General features: G+C 44.5%; 2 protein-coding genes across 2 annotated transcripts; both read left to right on the forward strand.

The window, feature by feature from the left end:
• The first annotated feature begins 1,687 nt into the window (after window positions 1–1,687).
• LOC143956248 (uncharacterized) lies at window positions 1,688–13,070 on the forward strand. The gene is made up of 3 exons (XM_077466438.1): window positions 1,688–1,892; window positions 7,612–7,713; window positions 7,804–13,070. The coding sequence occupies exon 3, from the start codon at window positions 8,648–8,650 to the stop codon at window positions 10,490–10,492; it is 1,845 nt and encodes a 614-aa protein (XP_077322564.1). The 5' UTR covers window positions 1,688–1,892; window positions 7,612–7,713; window positions 7,804–8,647; the 3' UTR covers window positions 10,493–13,070.
• LOC143955224 (uncharacterized) lies at window positions 11,666–13,070 on the forward strand. The gene is made up of 2 exons (XM_077465307.1): window positions 11,666–11,872; window positions 11,959–13,070. The coding sequence occupies exons 1-2, from the start codon at window positions 11,666–11,668 to the stop codon at window positions 12,592–12,594; spliced, it is 843 nt and encodes a 280-aa protein (XP_077321433.1). The 3' UTR covers window positions 12,595–13,070.
• Window positions 13,071–17,388: the final 4,318 nt, after the last annotated feature.

Here is a 17,388-nt window from a genome sequence, read left to right on the forward strand (position 1 = left end):
GGTCTTGTTCTCCTTGTAAAAAATAATTTGGAATGGTTGTGTAAGATTGACAATGGGGGGAAGCAGCGTTGGGGATTTTGATGACGGGAGGGGAATCTCTATTCTGGAGGCCATGAGGGGTAGAAGAACCCACTTGGTCTTTAAGTCCCAACACGTCCTTTCTAAATCCGACACCCCAGCTTGTAAGGATGGCTCATGTAAAGTAGACTCCATTTTCATTGACATTGCAACTCTTGCACCACCTATTCTCCACCAGCGTGTTAAAATGCAAAAAGTGGGCAAGCTTCATGGACCTCTGTTGTCCTATAGAAGGCTATGAGGATCTACAGAAGAGCTGTAGTATTGAAACAGGGAAAGTGTGTCTCTGTAAGTCTGTAAAGCTCTCCATACATCCCTACAATCTGATTGTACAATACCTTCATCTTGCATACATTGTCAATTTGGCAGAGTGTGCAGGAGCTGAGTGATCACATAACAACCTATGTGGAGCAGAGCTGTAGTATTGAAAACACAGGAAGGGTGTCCATGGAAGTCTGTAAAGCTCACCACACACTATACAATCTTATTGTACAATCTCTGTTAGATCTACCATCAACTATGTAGTGTAGGGGCTAATAGATCCAGCTGGGGAGGGGTAGGTAGGCAGGGTAAGTGTGCTTTCTCTGAAAGTATACTTATTCTTTAAAGTACCTGTATACATTGATATTTTTGTATAAAAAAATAAAATTGACCAGCTTTGTCTATCAATGTTTTGCACATCTGTATTAGGGGGGATGGAGGTCCATTGTTCTCCATTGTGACATCTGCCCTGAAGTGAAGATCTTTGTACTTCAATGGTGCCCGACCATCATTTGTTTATGACATCTGCTCTTTACATTCACGAAGAGAGATCCAGCACCTATGTATGCGAGATAAAGTCAATGAGGGGTCTACTTACAACAAAAAATTAAAATTCTGAGCCGTGGTTTTACTGTGCCCCCAAATGAATGGGTTGCTTTTAGCGAGTTGGGGTGCCATTGAAAACGAATTGCATTCAAATGCATGTAATGTGCGTAGTGGTAACACAATGCACACGCGGCGATGCAACCCTCAAAAATGATCCTTAAAACTGAAACTGATGGAAATTTAAATATTCAATTTCTCTTATATTAATATAATTAGAATACTACCAGCATATAAATATCATAATTAGAATACTATACTCAAATTGTTATAATAACAATATAGTTTCATCATTTTATTATTATTATATAATTACTATGTTTTTATTCAGAGTATGTATTCATTTCTTTTCTTTTGTAAAATAGATTGTAAGCTCTAACGAGCAGAGCCCTCTGATTCCTCCTGTATTAAAATATATTGTGACTGTACTGTCTGACCTCATGTTCTAAAGCGCTGCGCAAATTGTTGGCGCTGTATAAATCCTGTATAATAATAATAATTTACACCTGGGTGGTGGTTTCATAAACCAGCAAATGCATTCTTCCAAATGACCACAAGATGGCACTGCTTCTCTGCAGAATGAGATTTCTATGTCAGTCCTTGCACTTCTCACTCTGGCCACCTGGTGGTGAAATCAGCTGGGATGCAGACAGGAAGGCAGGGAGCAGGCATTCTGGGAATTGTAGTTTATTCCCGTATCCTTGTACTATTGGATGTGCAACTGCAAACTACAAACCCCATCATGCATAAGCCACTTTAAAAATAATGGCCAGTAAGAACCCTTTCCTAAAAAGCAATTGCTTTCTGGGGGGATATGATGGTTTGCAATGTTGTCCTGTAAGTAAATGCCCCTCCTACTAAGAGTTTAAAGGGATCGCACATCATTCCTGAACCAAAATCAGGAACCTAATATGAGGCAAGAGGAGACATCACAGCTGAACTGTATTCAGGTAGATGATCTATAACATTATTCATTTGGATTGAATTGTATCTATTTATATAGCTCTGACGTATACCGCAGTGGTGTACAGAGAACACTGAGCCGTCACATCAGTCTCTGTACCAGAGGAGCTTACACTCTAATGTCCTCCCTCCCCCCACAGTCACACGCTATTATTATACATTTATATAGCTCTGACATATACCGCAGTGCTGTACAGAGAACACTGAGTCAGTCTCTAAGCCAGAGGAGCTTACACTCTAATGTCCCCCCCACAGTCACACACTATTATTTGACATTTATATAGCTCTGACACATACCGCAGTGCTGTACAGAGAACACTGAGCCAGTTACAGTGCCTTGCGAAAGTATTCGGCCCCCTTGAACTTTTCAACCTTTTGCCACATTTCAGGCTTCAAACATAAAGATATTAAATTTTTATTTTTTGTGAAGAATCACCAACAAGTGGGACACAATTGTGAAGTGGAACGAAATCTATTGGATTTTTGAAACTTTTTTAACTAATAAAAAATTGAAAAAGTGGGGCGTGCAAAATTATTCGGCCCCCTTGCGTTAATACTTTGTAGAGCCACCTTTTGCTGCGATTACAGCTGCAAGTCGCTTGGGGTATGTCTCTATCAGTTTTGCACATCGAGAGAAATTCTTGCCCATTCTTCCTTGCAAAACAGCTCGAGCTCAGTGAGGTTGGATGGAGAGCGTTTGTGAACAGCAGTTTTCAGCTCTTTCCACAGATTCTCGATTGGATTCAGGTCTGGACTTTGACTTGGCCATTCTAACACCTGGATACGTTTATTTGTGAACCATTCCTTTGTAGATTTTGCTGTATGTTTGGGATCATTGTCTTGTTGGAAAATAAATCTCCGTCCCAGTTTCAGGTCTTTTGCAGACTCCAACAGGTTTTCATCCAGAATGGTCCTGTATTTGGCTGCATCCATCTTCCCCTCAATTTTAACCATCTTCCCTGTCCCTGCTGAAGAAAAGCAGACCCAAACCATGATGCTGCCACCACCATGTTTGACAGTGGGGATGGTGTGTTGAGGGTGATGAGCTGTGTTGCTTTTACGCCAAACATATTGTTTTGCATTGTGGGCAAAAAGTTGGATTTTGGTTTCATCTGACCAGAGCACCTTCTTCCACATGTTTGGTGTGTCTCCCAGGTGGCTTGTGGCAAACTTTAGACGAGACTTTTTATGGATATCTTTGAGAAATGGCTTTCTTCTTGCCACTCTTCCATAAAGGCCAGATTTGTGCAGTGTACGACTGATTGTTGTCCTATGGACAGACTCTCCCACCTCAGCTGTAGTTCTCTGCAGTTCATCCAGAGTGATCATGGGCCTCTTGGCTGCATCTCTGATCAGTCTTCTCCTTGTCTGAGCTGAAAGTTTAGAGGGACGGCCAGGTCTTGGTAGATTTGCAGTGGTCTGATACTCCTTCCATTTCAAAATGATCGCTTGCACAGTGCTCCTTGGGATGTTTAAAGCTCGGGAATTCTTTTTGTATCCAAATCCGGCTTTAAACTTCTCCACAACAGTATTACGGACCTGCCTGGTGTGTTCCTTGGTCTTCATGATGCTCTCTGCGCTTTCAACAGAACCCTGAGACTATCACAGAGCAGGTGCATTTATACAGAGACTTGATTACACACAGGTGGATTCTATTTATCACCATCAGTCATTTAGGACAACATTGGATCATTCAGAGATCCCCGCTGAACTTCTGGAGTGAGTTTGCTGCACTGAAAGTAAAGGGGCCGAATAATTTTGCACGCACCACTTTTCAGTTTTTTATTTGCTAAAAAAGTTTAAATTATCCAATAGATTTCATTCCACTTCACAATTGTGTCCCACTTGTTGGTGATTCTTCACAAAAAATAAAAATTTTATATCTTTAATGATTGAAGCCTGAAATGTGGCAAAAGGTTGAAAAGTTCAAGGGGGCCGAATACTTTCGCAAGGCACTGTAGATCAGTGTCTGTACCAGAGGAGCTTACACTCTAATGTCCCCCCCCCCCATAGTCACACACTATTATTATTATACTTATGTAAAGTATGTCCGGCTCAGGGTGGAACACCCAAATGATTGGCACCTCATCCCAAATAGTTAATTATTGAAGTGAAGAGAGGAAAGGGGATTTTTACGGTGCTTACAAATAATAATGAAAAACAATAATTTAACCACTTGCCGCCCGCCCATAGGCAAATGACGGCTGCAAGGTGGTTTCAAAATCCTGACTGGACGTCATAGACCGTCCTCAGGATTTTGAGCCGCTGCGCGCCCCCGCAACTACGATCTCGGTAAAGAGTCTCTCTTTACCACGTGATCAGCCGTGTCCAATCACGGCTGATCACAGTGTAAATAGGAAGAGCCGGTGATCGGCTTTTCCTCACTCGTGTCTGTCAGACGCGAGTAGAGGAGAGCCGATCGGCTGCTCCTCTGACAGGGGGGGTCTGTGCTGATCAATTATCAGCACAGCCCCCCCAAGGATGCCCACACTGGACCACCAGGGACGCCACCAGACCACCAGGGATGCCCAGCACCAGGTATGCCACCATAGACCACCAGGGATGCCAGTCAGTGCCACAATGGATGCCAATTAGTGCCCACAATGGGCATCACTGATTGCCATGCATTATTGTTTGGCACTGATTGGCATCCATCAGCACAAAACCATACAATACAATGTCGTCTATCAGTGCCCATCCATGCCACCTATCAGTGCCCATCTGTGCCACCTATCAGTGCCCATCTGTGCCATCTATCAGTGCCCATCCATGCCAACTATCAGTGCCCATCCATGCCCATCTGTGCCGCCTATCCATGCCCATTCATGCCGCCTATCCGTGCCAATTTGTGCCACCTATCAGTGTCGCCTATCAGTGCCACATATCAGTGCCCATCAATGCCACCTCATCAGTGCCACTTCATTGGTGCCAGCTCATCAGTGCCACCTTATCAGTGCAGCCCCATCAGTGCCCATCAGTGAAGGAGAAAACTTACTTATTTACAAAGTTTTGAAACTGAAACAAAAAAAAACATTTTTTTTCCCAAATTTTCGGTCTTTTTTTATTTGTTTAGCAAAAAATAAAAACCGTAGAGGTGATCAAATACCACCAAAAGAAAGCTCTATTTGTGGGGAAAAAAATAAAAAAATTTTGTTTGGGTACAGTGTAGCATGACAGCGCAATTGTCATTCAAAGTGCGACAGCGCTGAAAGCTCAAAATTGGTCTGGGCAGGAAGGTGTTTAAGTGCCCAGTATTGAAGTGGTTAAAAATATATATATTCATTTTAATGAGACTATAGTTAAAACACAACAGGGCCACTTTGTTCACTAGTAATCAACAATTCATATTAGAGGTGGTTGTTAGGTGAATATTCAGCTTCAACAGAAGTTGCTTTTTCGTATGTTAACCCGACATGTTTCGCATTAGCTTCATCAGGGGATATACAAATCAAAAAAAAAACTTAAAAACTGTACAAAGATACAAATGAAAAAATGAAACGAAAATTAAGTACAAAATATACTATTATTATTATACATTTCTATAGCTCTGACATATACCGCCGCCCTGTATACAGATCCACCAGATTCCATGGTCTTACAATGTGTTTTGGCTCAGCGTTGGCCATATACTGGAATAGTTGGGTAGTATTTATGTTCTAGAGCGGGAGGAGAGACACTGTCCTACTATAGTGGGAAAATGGCGATGGGGCAAGTTTTTTTTTGGTAGTTTCTCCCGCCTCTATCTAAGATTTGCCAGACGCTGCCGGTAGACATGAGGTCATCTCCCAACCCGGCGTGAGAGTGCGTTTAACCCGAGCCACTGAGTGGGCTTCTCTGGATTCAATACTTTTCCTAAAGTGATATACCCAGACCTCTACATGCATGCCTCTGTGTGGCCTACGTCCTGATCTTTTGTTAATACTAGTCAACGTTGAAAGCCATCTCCCTTCATGCCACGCGACAGATTCAATCCATAACCTTTCTTTACATTTGGGGAACCAAGGGTTCCAGGATAGCTCGGGCCACAATGTATGCCTCTAAGGATTCGGGGCGGACTAGGAATGCCTGATTTCAGGAAATACTATGTGGCTGCGCAGCTTGCCCAACTGTGCCAGCTTCATAGCCAACATTATAGACCACATTGGGTTTCTATAGCGGCCCAGGCGTGCTCTCCACTTACAATAGATCTTGTCCTTTGGATTCCACCAAAACATCGTAAAGCTATACTGTGCCCCACGCTCTCCTACAGCTAGTGAACCACTAGCTGTAGGAGGTGGCCTTTACATTCCACACATATCCCGGTAGTTCCTCTTTTTGGCAATCCCCTGTTCCCACCAGGGATGCAACCTGAAAGGTTTGGCTGGTGGTTGAACAAGGGATCGTACCGTATAGGCGACTATTTTGATCATAGGGGCATACACCCCCCTCCTATTTCACGGGCAGTCTGGAGATGCCCCTCACGGAGAGCTTCCACTTTGTCAACCCATTACGGAAGGAGGGCTCTGACTTAGGAGTCTGAACAATGTTCGAAAACAGATGCGTACAGGATGCTGCTATGCGTGGCGGCGTCTCTATGCTACACAAACTGTTGGCTGACTCCACTGCTAGATTATCTTACAAGGTGGCACGGGAGAGGGATCTGTCCGTAACCCCTGAGAACGGAGTACGCAAATCCATAAAGGGATCCTTAATGTTGCCTTGACTGAGGCAAGTTACAAAGTCCATGCCAGATGGTATTTAGTGCCGGAGCACCTGTCAAAAATGTACCCAGACACCTCGTCTACCTGCTTCAGGGGTTGTGGTCAGATAGGTTCACCATTACATGTGTGGGGGTCATGTCCCAAGGTACGTCACTTTTGGATGAGGGTTCATTCATTTATTTTTTCAGTCACAATGGTCAACATCGCTAAAGATGCGTGCATCACCCTACTAAATAAGCCTGTTGAAAATGTTCCACGACACTCCGTACCACTCAGGTCTTGATCTACTTTATATTTCTAGCAGCCAAAATCAGGATAGCGACAGCATGGAAAAGCCACATCATAGATATTGCCATAGTAAAACGAAAACTTAACGTGGATTATGTTGAATGAAAAATTGTGAGTGTCTTACGAGATAAACCATTCCAGTTTCAAATATGGCCCCCTTGCTTGTTTACTTACAGGTTTCAAATTACTAAATCATATAGTACGAATAAGTTGACGCTGGATCCCCGGAGAGACCCATCTCTTTTCTTCTCCCCCTCCCCCCCTTTCTTTTCTCTTCAAAGCATTGCATGGCTAAGCAAAAGCTCAACCCATTGGTCCACAGACATTGTCATAGAAGTGTTGTAGAACATCCAGGGGATCACTGTAGGATGCTGTGGGACAATGTTGGAGGTTGGGGCAGTGGGGGAGGGTGAGGGTTCTCAGGGGCCACTATGAAAGGTTGTGTACTAGGTTAGTTGGGAGGCACTGTAGGAGGTTAATGGATCTGCAGCTGGCTGGATGCCTGGGAGAGGGAATGCTGCAGCCCGGCAGTAGCCCACTGCCTTGTGGTTGAGAACCACTACTCTAAACAATTTGTTCAGCAATGGCACAGTAGCATAAAACGTTGTACGTCATCATTATTTTTTGTTATGATTTCATAAAAATTTTATCAACTATTAGGACCAATTGATTTAGAAATGCAGGTCTTTTCGGAGTTCACAGATGCTTTTTTGCACAGGTCTCAGGATGTTCGCCATGGAAGAGTGGGAACATTTAGAAGGACACACGGACCTCTACATGCATGTTATGATGAAAAACCGGACCCTCGTCACATCACCAGGTAGGGTTTCTGGAGAGATGGTATACTTTAATTTCTAGAATAAGAAGGATCTAATTGTTTCAAATACTAAGAACGTCTTTTTTCCAACAGATTTAACAATGGATGAAGAAAAAAAATATAAGAATGGTTCTATTATAAAGGAACCCCTCTCACCTGAAGGACATCTTCTCAGCCCTGACATCGCCACATCTTCATGTCATGTAGGATGTGCAGCTACTCATATCAAAGAAGAAACCCCCTCAACTGAAGAACATCTTCTAAACTCTGTCATCTCCATGCCAATAAATTGTGCACAGTGTCCAGCTACTCATATTATAGAGGACCCCCTCCCAGCTAAGAAATATCTCTACGATGTTCAACTACTCATATCATAGAGGAACTCCCCTCAGCTGTAGAAGATCTCCCCGACCCTGATATCTCCACATTTACATGCCCAGTAAGATGTTTAACTACTCAAATCAAAGAAGAAACCCCATTACCTGAAGAATATCTCCCATACTCTGTCATCTTCATACCAACAAATTGTGCACAGTGTTCAGCTACTCATGTCAAAGAGGAATCCATCTCAGCTGAACGTCTTCCACACACTGACAACAGCACACCAATATATTATACACACCATCCAGCTTCTTGTATTCCAAAGGAAACCACCTCAGCTGATGAATATCTTCCCCATCCTGACATCTCCATTCCTGAACATCATGCACAATGTACCGTTACTCAGATTAAGGCGGAACCCCTTGTGGCTGAAGAACATCACCAAAATTCTGGCATCCCCAAACCTACAGCTCATGTGCAAAGTCAAGCTATTCATATTAAAGTGGAACCTCTCTTGACTGAAGAACATTACCCACGATCCAACATTTCTGAATCCTACCTGCAGTCACCAAAAGAGTTAGTTTGTTCTGAATGTGGGGGAGTTTTTACCCAGAACATGGAGCTCCAGAATCACCAGAAACCTCCAGGTGGAGGACAAACACATGTTTGTCCTCCATGCTCGAAAATCTCTGGCGGACAGTTAAAACTTGCAGGGCACATGAAAACTCATATCAAAAAAGAATTGCCCGTCTCTAAGCCAGTTCTCCAAAACTCTGACCTCATTCACCACCAGAAAGTTACTGAAGTAAACCAAAGTTTTTGTAATGAAGGAGGAAAATGCTCAAAGAGTAACACCACCATAACCCAGGAGAGAAGTCTGTCTGAAGAAAAGCTTTATTCTTGTCCCATCTGTGTAAGGTCCTTCACCCGAGCCTCAAATCTCAGGAAACACAAAAAGATCCACTCTATTGAGCGCCCATATGCCTGCTCTACCTGTGGGAAGTGTTTCCGGACCACAGTGGGATGCCGAAAACATAAGCAGATTCACCTGGGCCTCAAGCCTCACAATTGTGAGGAGTGTGGTAAATGCTTTGCCAGCAAAGCAGACCTTGTCATTCACAGGAGGATCCACACGGGTGAGAAACCATTTCCTTGCTTCGAGTGCACGAAATGCTTCATCAGCAGCTCGGCGCTTTTTCAGCATCAGAAGATCCATCATGCCCTCCGGCCACATTCCTGCACCGAGTGTGGGGCATGCTTTGCCTATCCATCACAGCTAATCAGACACCGTCAAACACACACCGGGGAACGACCGCACGTTTGTTCCGAGTGCGGAAAATGTTTCCAGCTCCTCGCTGACCTGGAAAAGCACCACAGAACTCACACAGGACATAAGCCATATTCTTGTGCGGAGTGTGGTAAAAGCTACTCAACCAGCTCGTATCTCATTGTCCACCAGAAGATCCACCAGGGAGAGAGGACCTATTCTTGCAGAGAGTGCGGGAAGTCCTTTGCACACAAGTCCTTCCTCGCCAAACACCATAAAACCCACACCAGAGACAAGCGCTTTTGCTGTACAGATTGTGGAAAATGCTTTAAGGAAAATCACCATCTCATCAAGCATCGTAAGGTACATAGCAAAGAGAAACTTTACCCATGCCAGGAGTGCGAGAAATCCTTCGCTACCAGCCCCAAACTCTTGGCACACCAGAGAAACCATGCGGGAGAGAAACTGTATTTTTGTGCTGAGTTAGGGAAGAGTTTTATGAGCCCTGCCTACATCTCTACATCAAGATGTCATACACAGCTTCCAGCTACTCCTACCCGAAAGGAAAACATCTCAAATGAAGAATATTCTCCCCACCCTGACATCTCCACACCTGAATGTCATGTACAATGTGCAGATACTCATATTAAGGCAGAATCCCTCTTGACTGAAGACTATCATCCATATTCAGATATCACAACACCTACAGGTCATCCACAAAGTCCAGCTACTCATATTATAGTGGAATCCCTCTTGACTGAAGGACATCATCCACATTCTAACATGGACATACCTGCAAGTCCAACTACTCATATTAAAATGGAGCCCTGCTTGGCTGAAGAACATCATCCAGGTTCTAACATAACCACACCTACAGGTCATGAGCAAAGTCCAACCATTCATATTAAAATGGAACCCATCTTGGCTGAAGAACTTCATCCACATTCTGACATGGCTACACCTACAGGTCATGTACAAAGCCTAGCTAATATTAAAATTGAGCCCCTCTTGGCTGAAGAACATCATTCATATTCTGACATCGCCACACCTACAAAGCATGCACAAAGTCCAGCTACTCATATTATAGTGGAACCCTTCTTGGCTGAAGAGCGTCATCCATATTCAGCATATTCAGACATCACAACACCTACAGGTCATGCACAAAGTCCAACTACCGTATTTATCGGCATATAACACGTGCTGGCGTATAACACGCACCCCAAGCTTAGGAGGGAATTTTGTGGAAAAAACTTTTAGGAGGGAAATTTAAGGTAAAAAAAAAATTACATTTAAATGCCCATCAATGCAGCCTTATCAGTGTCCATCTTGTCATGCAGCCTGTCCTCATTGCAGCCTTGACATGCAGATTGGCCGCTTATGTTTTTAAAAATGGCGCTGCCGAGATGTCCCGTGTATCTCGGCGGCACCCAGAAGTTCTTGGCGGCTTTCGGCCGCTCTCGGACCTTCTCGGAGGCTTTCGGCCGCTCTCTGAGGCTTTCGGACGCTCTCGGAGGCTTTCGGACGCTCTCGGACCTCGGCAGCTTTCGGCCGCTCTCGGAAGGTCCGAGAAGGTACGAGAGAGGCCAAAAGCCGCGAGAAGGGCTCTGGGCGGCTGACAGCCGCCCAGAGCCCAAAAAATTGTGTGGAAATCGCGGAGTATCGGCGTATAACACGCACCCGCGATTTTCCCCTGAATTTAAGGGGAAAAAAGTGCGTGTTATACGCCGATAAATACGGTACTTGTATTAAAATGAAACCTTTCTTGGCTGAAGAACATCATCCACATTCTAACACGGCCACACCTACAGGTCAAGCACAAAGTACAGCTACTCATATTAAAGTGGAACCCAACTTGGCTAAAGAACATTATCCATATTATAACATAACCACACCTACAGGTCATGCGCAAATTTCAACTACTCAAATTAAAATGGAGATCCTCTCGACTGAAGAACATCTTCCACAATCTAAAATTCCAACTACTCAAATTATAATGGAGCTCTGCTCGACTGAAGAACATCATCCACAATCTAACATGTCCAAATCCCAATAATGTACAGAATTTGTAACTACTCTTATTAAGGAAGAATCCCTCTCATCTGATGAACATCTTCCATGCTCTAACATCTCCGCACCCAAACACTGCACAGAATTTCCAGTTACTTATATAAAGGTGGAACCCCATACATGCAAAGATGTAGCTCCCACTGACAATGAGATTTCAGATATTAACATGGTAACAGGCTCAGTTAAAAGATTTTCCAGAAACCAATAAGCATTTAGAAATCCATCTGGTGTCATCAAAAAAGTTAGTTTGTTCTAATTGTGGGGCACATTTTACCCAGAACTTGGATCACCAGCAAGGTCATGGTGGAGTGGCAGCAAGTGTTTGTCCTGTGCTGGAAAAGCTTTAGAGGTCGGTCAAAACTTGAAGGCCACCTGAGCACCCATTTGGCAAAAGAACTGTCCTGCTCTGGGTCATGTCTCAAAAATTCTCCCCTCCCCAACCACCAGAAAGTCCCTGCTGAAGAAAACTCAAACTCTTTTATTGACGGAAGAGAAAATGCTCAAACAGTAACTCCACCCCTGCCCATCAAAGAAATCAGTCCAGAGAAAAGCATTATGAACCCAACCCTCAGACCTGAGCAAACACAAAAAAGATCCACGCTAAGGAACGCCCTTATGCCTGTTCTGCCTGCGAAAAGTGTTTCCGGGGGAACGAAAACACAAACAGATGCACACGGGGCAACAAACTTCACCGATGCGATAAGTGTGGAAAATGGTTCACCAGTAATGCAGACCTTGTCATTCACAGGAGGATTCACACCGGTGAGAAACCATTTCCATGCTCTGAGTGTGGGAAATGCTTCATCTGCAACTCTGCGCTTATCCAACATCAGAAGATCCACCAGGGTGTCCGGCCACATTCCCGCACCGAGTGCAGGGCATGCTTCGCCTATCAATCTCAGCTAATAAGACACCATGAAACCCACAGCGGGGAACGACCACATGTTTGTTCTGAGTGCGGAAAATGTTTCCAAATCTTCAACGACCTGGAAAAGCACCATACAACTCATACTGGGCATAAGCCTTATTGTTGTGTTGAGTCCAAGAAAAGCTACTCAACCAGCTCGTACCTCATCTTCCATCAGAGGATCCACCAGGGAGAGAGGCCCTATTCTTGTACGGATTGCGGGAAGGCCTTTGTGCACAAGTCTTCCCTCACCGAACACCATAAAACGCATTACCAAAGACAAACGCTAAGTCTGTATGGAATGCAGAAAATTGTTCATTGAAAATCACCACCTCTTCAAATATTAAAGAACTGAAAATCCCAAAGAATGTGGGAATCCTTTTTACATCTAAGACTAAATGCAGGGTACAGCAGAGAAACCATGCAGGAGAGAAGCCATATTCTTGTGCCAAGTGTGGAAAAGTTTTCATTAGTCCTGCCTACCTTGGCAGACATCAGCAAGTTACTGCCAAGCAGAAAATGACTGAGCAGCCTGTTGGAGGGAAGGCTTTTCAGGCAGACTCTTCCCTATGATTAAGCTCCAGGGCAGAGCGAAACACGTTGGTGGCGTGGCCTGGTCGGAGCTCAGACTGACACATACTTTTCCATTAATGGATTTGCAGCAATGTGCGCCTTTCAGGACTTCTTCACTACAGGCTCTTCTTTATGGCTGAATTTGTGATTTAGCTGATGTAAGCGACTTAAATGGCTTCTAGCTTAAGTATGTAAATCAGAATAAATGGACAGATTTAACAATTACTCTGTGTGGCTTTTACTAAAAGGAACCGGTGTTTTTAAAATGATTGATTAGGCAATTGGCCATCTTCAATTCTTCCAAATCTAGAGCAGCCATTCTTAATCTGTTTACCCAAGAGGGACCTTTAAAACAATTTCCAGGTGTCAGGGATTCCCTACTAAGATTAGTCTGTTAAGGGTCATAGGGAAAATGACCCTTACCAGTCAGTTGAGGGAGTAACTTCTTACAGTGCTGGCTAGATTGCTACCCTTATGCCGCGTACACACAATCGGGCTTTCCACCAACAAAACCGTGGATTTTTTTCCGAAGGATGTTGGCTCAAACTTGTTTTGCATACACACGGTCACACAAACGTTGGCCAAAAATTCCGAATGTGAGAACACGGTGATGTACAAGACATATGACAAGCCAAGAAAAAGGAAGTTCAATAGCCAGTGCGGCTCTTCTGCTTGATTCAGAGCATGTGGTGGACTTGTGTACACACAATCGAACTTTCCGACAACAAGTTTTGTTGGTGGAAAATTTGAGAACCTGCTCTCAAACATTTGTGTGCAGAAATTCCGTCAGCAAATGTTCGATGGAGCATACACACGGTCAGACTTTCCGACAAGCTCACATCGAACATTTCCCATTGGAAAGTCTGACCGAGTTTACACGGCATTACAGTGAGCTGAAAAGATCATTGGTGTCATGCTACTGGTGGCAATGGACCATATGGAAGGTCAAATAACCACAGGAATGAACCCCCTCCAACTTTTGGAGGAACCCTAGGATTCCATGAAACTCTAGAGCAGTGGTCTCCAAACTGCGATCCCTTTGCTTGCTTTACTCTAGCCCATGGGCATTATCCCCCCTGTCAGCAACAGTGGGGCATACTTCCTGCCACTGACACAGACAATGGGGCACTATTCCTGCCACTGACACCAATGATTGGGCACTATTCCTCCCACTGGCACCAACAATGGTGCACTATTCTACCCACTGACACCAATGATTGGGCACTATTCCTCCCACTGACACCAACAATGGGGCACTATTCCTGCCATGGACACCAATGATTGGGCACTATTCCTCCCACTGACACCAACAATGGGGCACTATTATACCCACTGACACCAATGATTGGGCACTATTCCTCCCACTGACGCCGGGGCACTTTCGTCTCCCACTTGCCACAGTCAGGGCCCCTAAATTTTAGAGGATAGTAAAGTGGCCCTTTGTTTAGAAAGTTTGGGGACCCCTGCTCTAAAGGGACTCTAGGGCTCCATAGAACCCTGGTTGAGAATGGCTGCTCTAGAGGTTAGTAGAGCTTCTTTGAGCTGTGACTGATTGGCCTCCCTTTTTAGTTTCAATTGTTTTTTATTAAGATTTTCATAAAACAATAACAAAGAACTCGACTTTACATTGAGCATTACACAGTTGCCAAAGTACATATATACATGCATATATATATATAAAATGTACTAGGAGTCCATCTCTCATGTTATCAAAATCAATAAACCTGTACTGATACGGACTGTACCTTATTTGTTCTAGTGTTTGTGGTGTATAGAGCTTTTCTTACTGTGGTTATTCCACTGTAGTCCTCATACCATATCCTATGGCCCTATGTATGCTCTATATCAGTGATGGTGAACCTTGGCACCCCAGATGTTTTGGAACTACATTTCCCATGATGTTCAACTACACTGCAGAGTGCAGGAGCATCATGGGAAATGTAGTTCCAAAACATCTGGGGTGCCGAGGTTCGCCATCACTGCTCTATATCATGGGCCTTGGATTACAGCCCATCCCCTGGGGAGCACCAGCTCACCTTCCATCTGTTGGGGGGAGTCTGGCCTCCCCAGTGTCGGAGGGGCCCCCTCCAGACCTCATTAGGTTAGTGTCTTGCCGAGAGAAGAATAAAAAAAGGGGGGGGGTAAGTCCCGAAAGAAGGAAAAGGGGGAAGACTCAGAATTAGTGGGGGGGTAGAGTTGGGAGGTGAGGGTCAGGGAGAGGGAGGAAGGGGGGCTCCATTGACCTCCATTTTGATGGTTCCTGCATCCACCGAAGAAATTATTTTTGCAGGTGTTTTCCAAGACCTAAAATATATTCTTCTCAGCTAGACTGTTGAGAAAGGCTTGTATACAGCATGACACCTGACTGCATTACAGTAACAGGAAGGATAATTTGAGCTTTAAAGTGGCCATAGGGTAACTTTTAGTCATGCTTATCAATATCTACAGGTCACACGTCCCATGTCTTCTTTTGCCCTGGCTAACCCAGTGCTTGTTCTTCCAGGTTCCTGAAGATTCTGTACTGAGGTGCTATGGTTTTGAGCTTGGCCTCAGTAACAGATTGTATACAAACTCCAGAGATGAGGTATTTTCAGAATGGATATCTCTTAAAAAAAATATGTTGCAATGATTCCTAAACTTGAACCTCTTACCATTGTGGGTACCTGAGGTTTTTCAAACACCATATTGTTGATGTCTAATGCCGCGTACACACGACCGGACTTTTCCAAGGACTAGGTCCAACGGTTCCGAATGAACGGACTTGGCCACACACAATCACACAAAAGTCCGATGGATTCGAACGTGATGACGTACGACCGGACTAGAATAAGGAAGTTCATAGCCGCCCTAGCGTCGGTTTTTGTCCGTCGGACCCGCATACACACGAACGGACTTCTCGGTCCGGCGGGAAAATTTAAAACATGTTCTATTTCTAAAGTCCGCTGGATATTTGGCAAGCAAAGGTCCGATGGAGCCCACACACCATCGAATTGTCCGACAGACTCGTTCCGTCTGACCTTTGCTGTCAAAAAGTCTGGTCGTGTGTACGCGGCATAAGTATTCTTCAATCATGTTGTGCGGTAGTCACAAGTCAGGTAAGGCTCTGGTTTTTATCCCACCTCCACCGGTTTTTGGGCTTCTACTAAACGACGTGAACTCTGGTGGTGGCCCTTAGTCCTAAAGATGTGCAGTGCCACTTTTGCCAATTCTCTAAAGGTTATTGTGTTTCAGAGGGGAAGAAGAGAACACAAGGCAGTCAAGTGCTTAGCAAACGAATCCTCCGGGAAAGACACTTCACTGATGCAGTAAAAGACACAAGGCTGTTAAGAGATCTTGAACGTTTGGGCAATCTGGTGGCAAAACACAACACGAACTGAGGACCTATCAAACGTGGATAGAGAAACAATGTTGTCTTGCTTTGTTGGTGACCAACTCAACATCCAGTTTAAAGTCAACTGATTAATTTTAAAGAACCCAATTGCACTTTTGAGGGGAACCCCTGAGAATAGAAATATGAAAACAGTTTATCAGTAGGTTGCAGACTTGGAACAAGTAGGCAGGGTTCCTCTAGAGCAGTGGTTCTCAACCCTGTCCTCAAGTACCCCCAACAGGCCATGTTTTGGGAATATCTCTTAGATAAAATAGCTGTCCAAAATACCCAGCCATTGACTCTGATTTAAAGCAACTGTTGCAAGATAAAGAAAAACCCGCAAACATGGCCTGTTGGGGGTACTTGAGAACCACTGCTCTAGAGCAGTGGTTCTCAACTCCTGTCCTCAGGACCCACTAACAGACCAGATTTTAAGTATTACCTTGGGGAGATGCAGACTAGAATACTGCAATCACTGAGCAGCAAATGATATCACCTGTGATGTATTTCAGTTATCTTGCAAACCTGGCCTGCACTCATGGGCAGGGACAGATGCCGACCAAGGATCTCCCTGCATGTGAGAGAGAGGCCAAGCCACCTACACTTCTGGGAGGTACTAGAGCCAGGCAGGGTAGGTGAGATGTGGAGCTTTTTTTTGGGGGGGGGGGGGGGGGGGTAGATGCGGGCATACCCCTAAACCCTGCACTCTATATGGGGTGCACTCCTGAATATGGCACGTGGCGCACTCCTGAACTCTGCACGTGGCGCACTCCTGAACTTAGCACCCTTTGAGGCAATCATTATCCTAATGTGGCCCAGGATGAAATTGAGTTTGACACCCCTGCTCTGGGGGCTGTTAGGGGCTACCTTGAGCTGTAGCCAAAACTAAAAAAAAGTTTGTTTTAGTTATATTTTAAGAAGCGAGATCGTATCAGCGTAACCTGACCACAGTGAGGGCAACTGACTGGATCCTGATGCTCACCCACCTTATAACCCCAATCAAAGCTACTCGGCAATCTCTACTTTGACTTTAACTCAAACCTTTCTGTAAGAGGGGGCACTCATATCCCAAAATGTGATGGCTGTATCCACCGTTCTCGTTCAATAAACATTTCAATCCGGGCGGGGGGTTGGGCAAGCTGTCAATCTCAATCGTGGGGGGGCTACAGGTGG

Source organism: Lithobates pipiens, unplaced genomic scaffold (assembly GCF_037356315.1).
Source record: "Lithobates pipiens isolate NorthernLeopardFrog02 unplaced genomic scaffold, aLitPip1_a1.2 Scaffold_35, whole genome shotgun sequence".
In the NCBI taxonomy this organism is placed as follows: Eukaryota; Metazoa; Chordata; class Amphibia; order Anura; family Ranidae; genus Lithobates; species Lithobates pipiens.

Coding starts and splice junctions, on each gene's coding strand:
- LOC143956248 (XM_077466438.1), top strand. CDS start 8,648: ATGGAGCTCCAGAATCACCAGAAACCTCCAGGTGGAGGACAAACACAT.
- LOC143955224 (XM_077465307.1), top strand. CDS start 11,666: ATGGTGGAGTGGCAGCAAGTGTTTGTCCTGTGCTGGAAAAGCTTTAGA. Junction 11,873..11,958: donor GAAGAGAAAATGCTCAAACA/GTAACTCCACCC, acceptor AACACAAAAAAG/ATCCACGCTAAGGAACGCCC.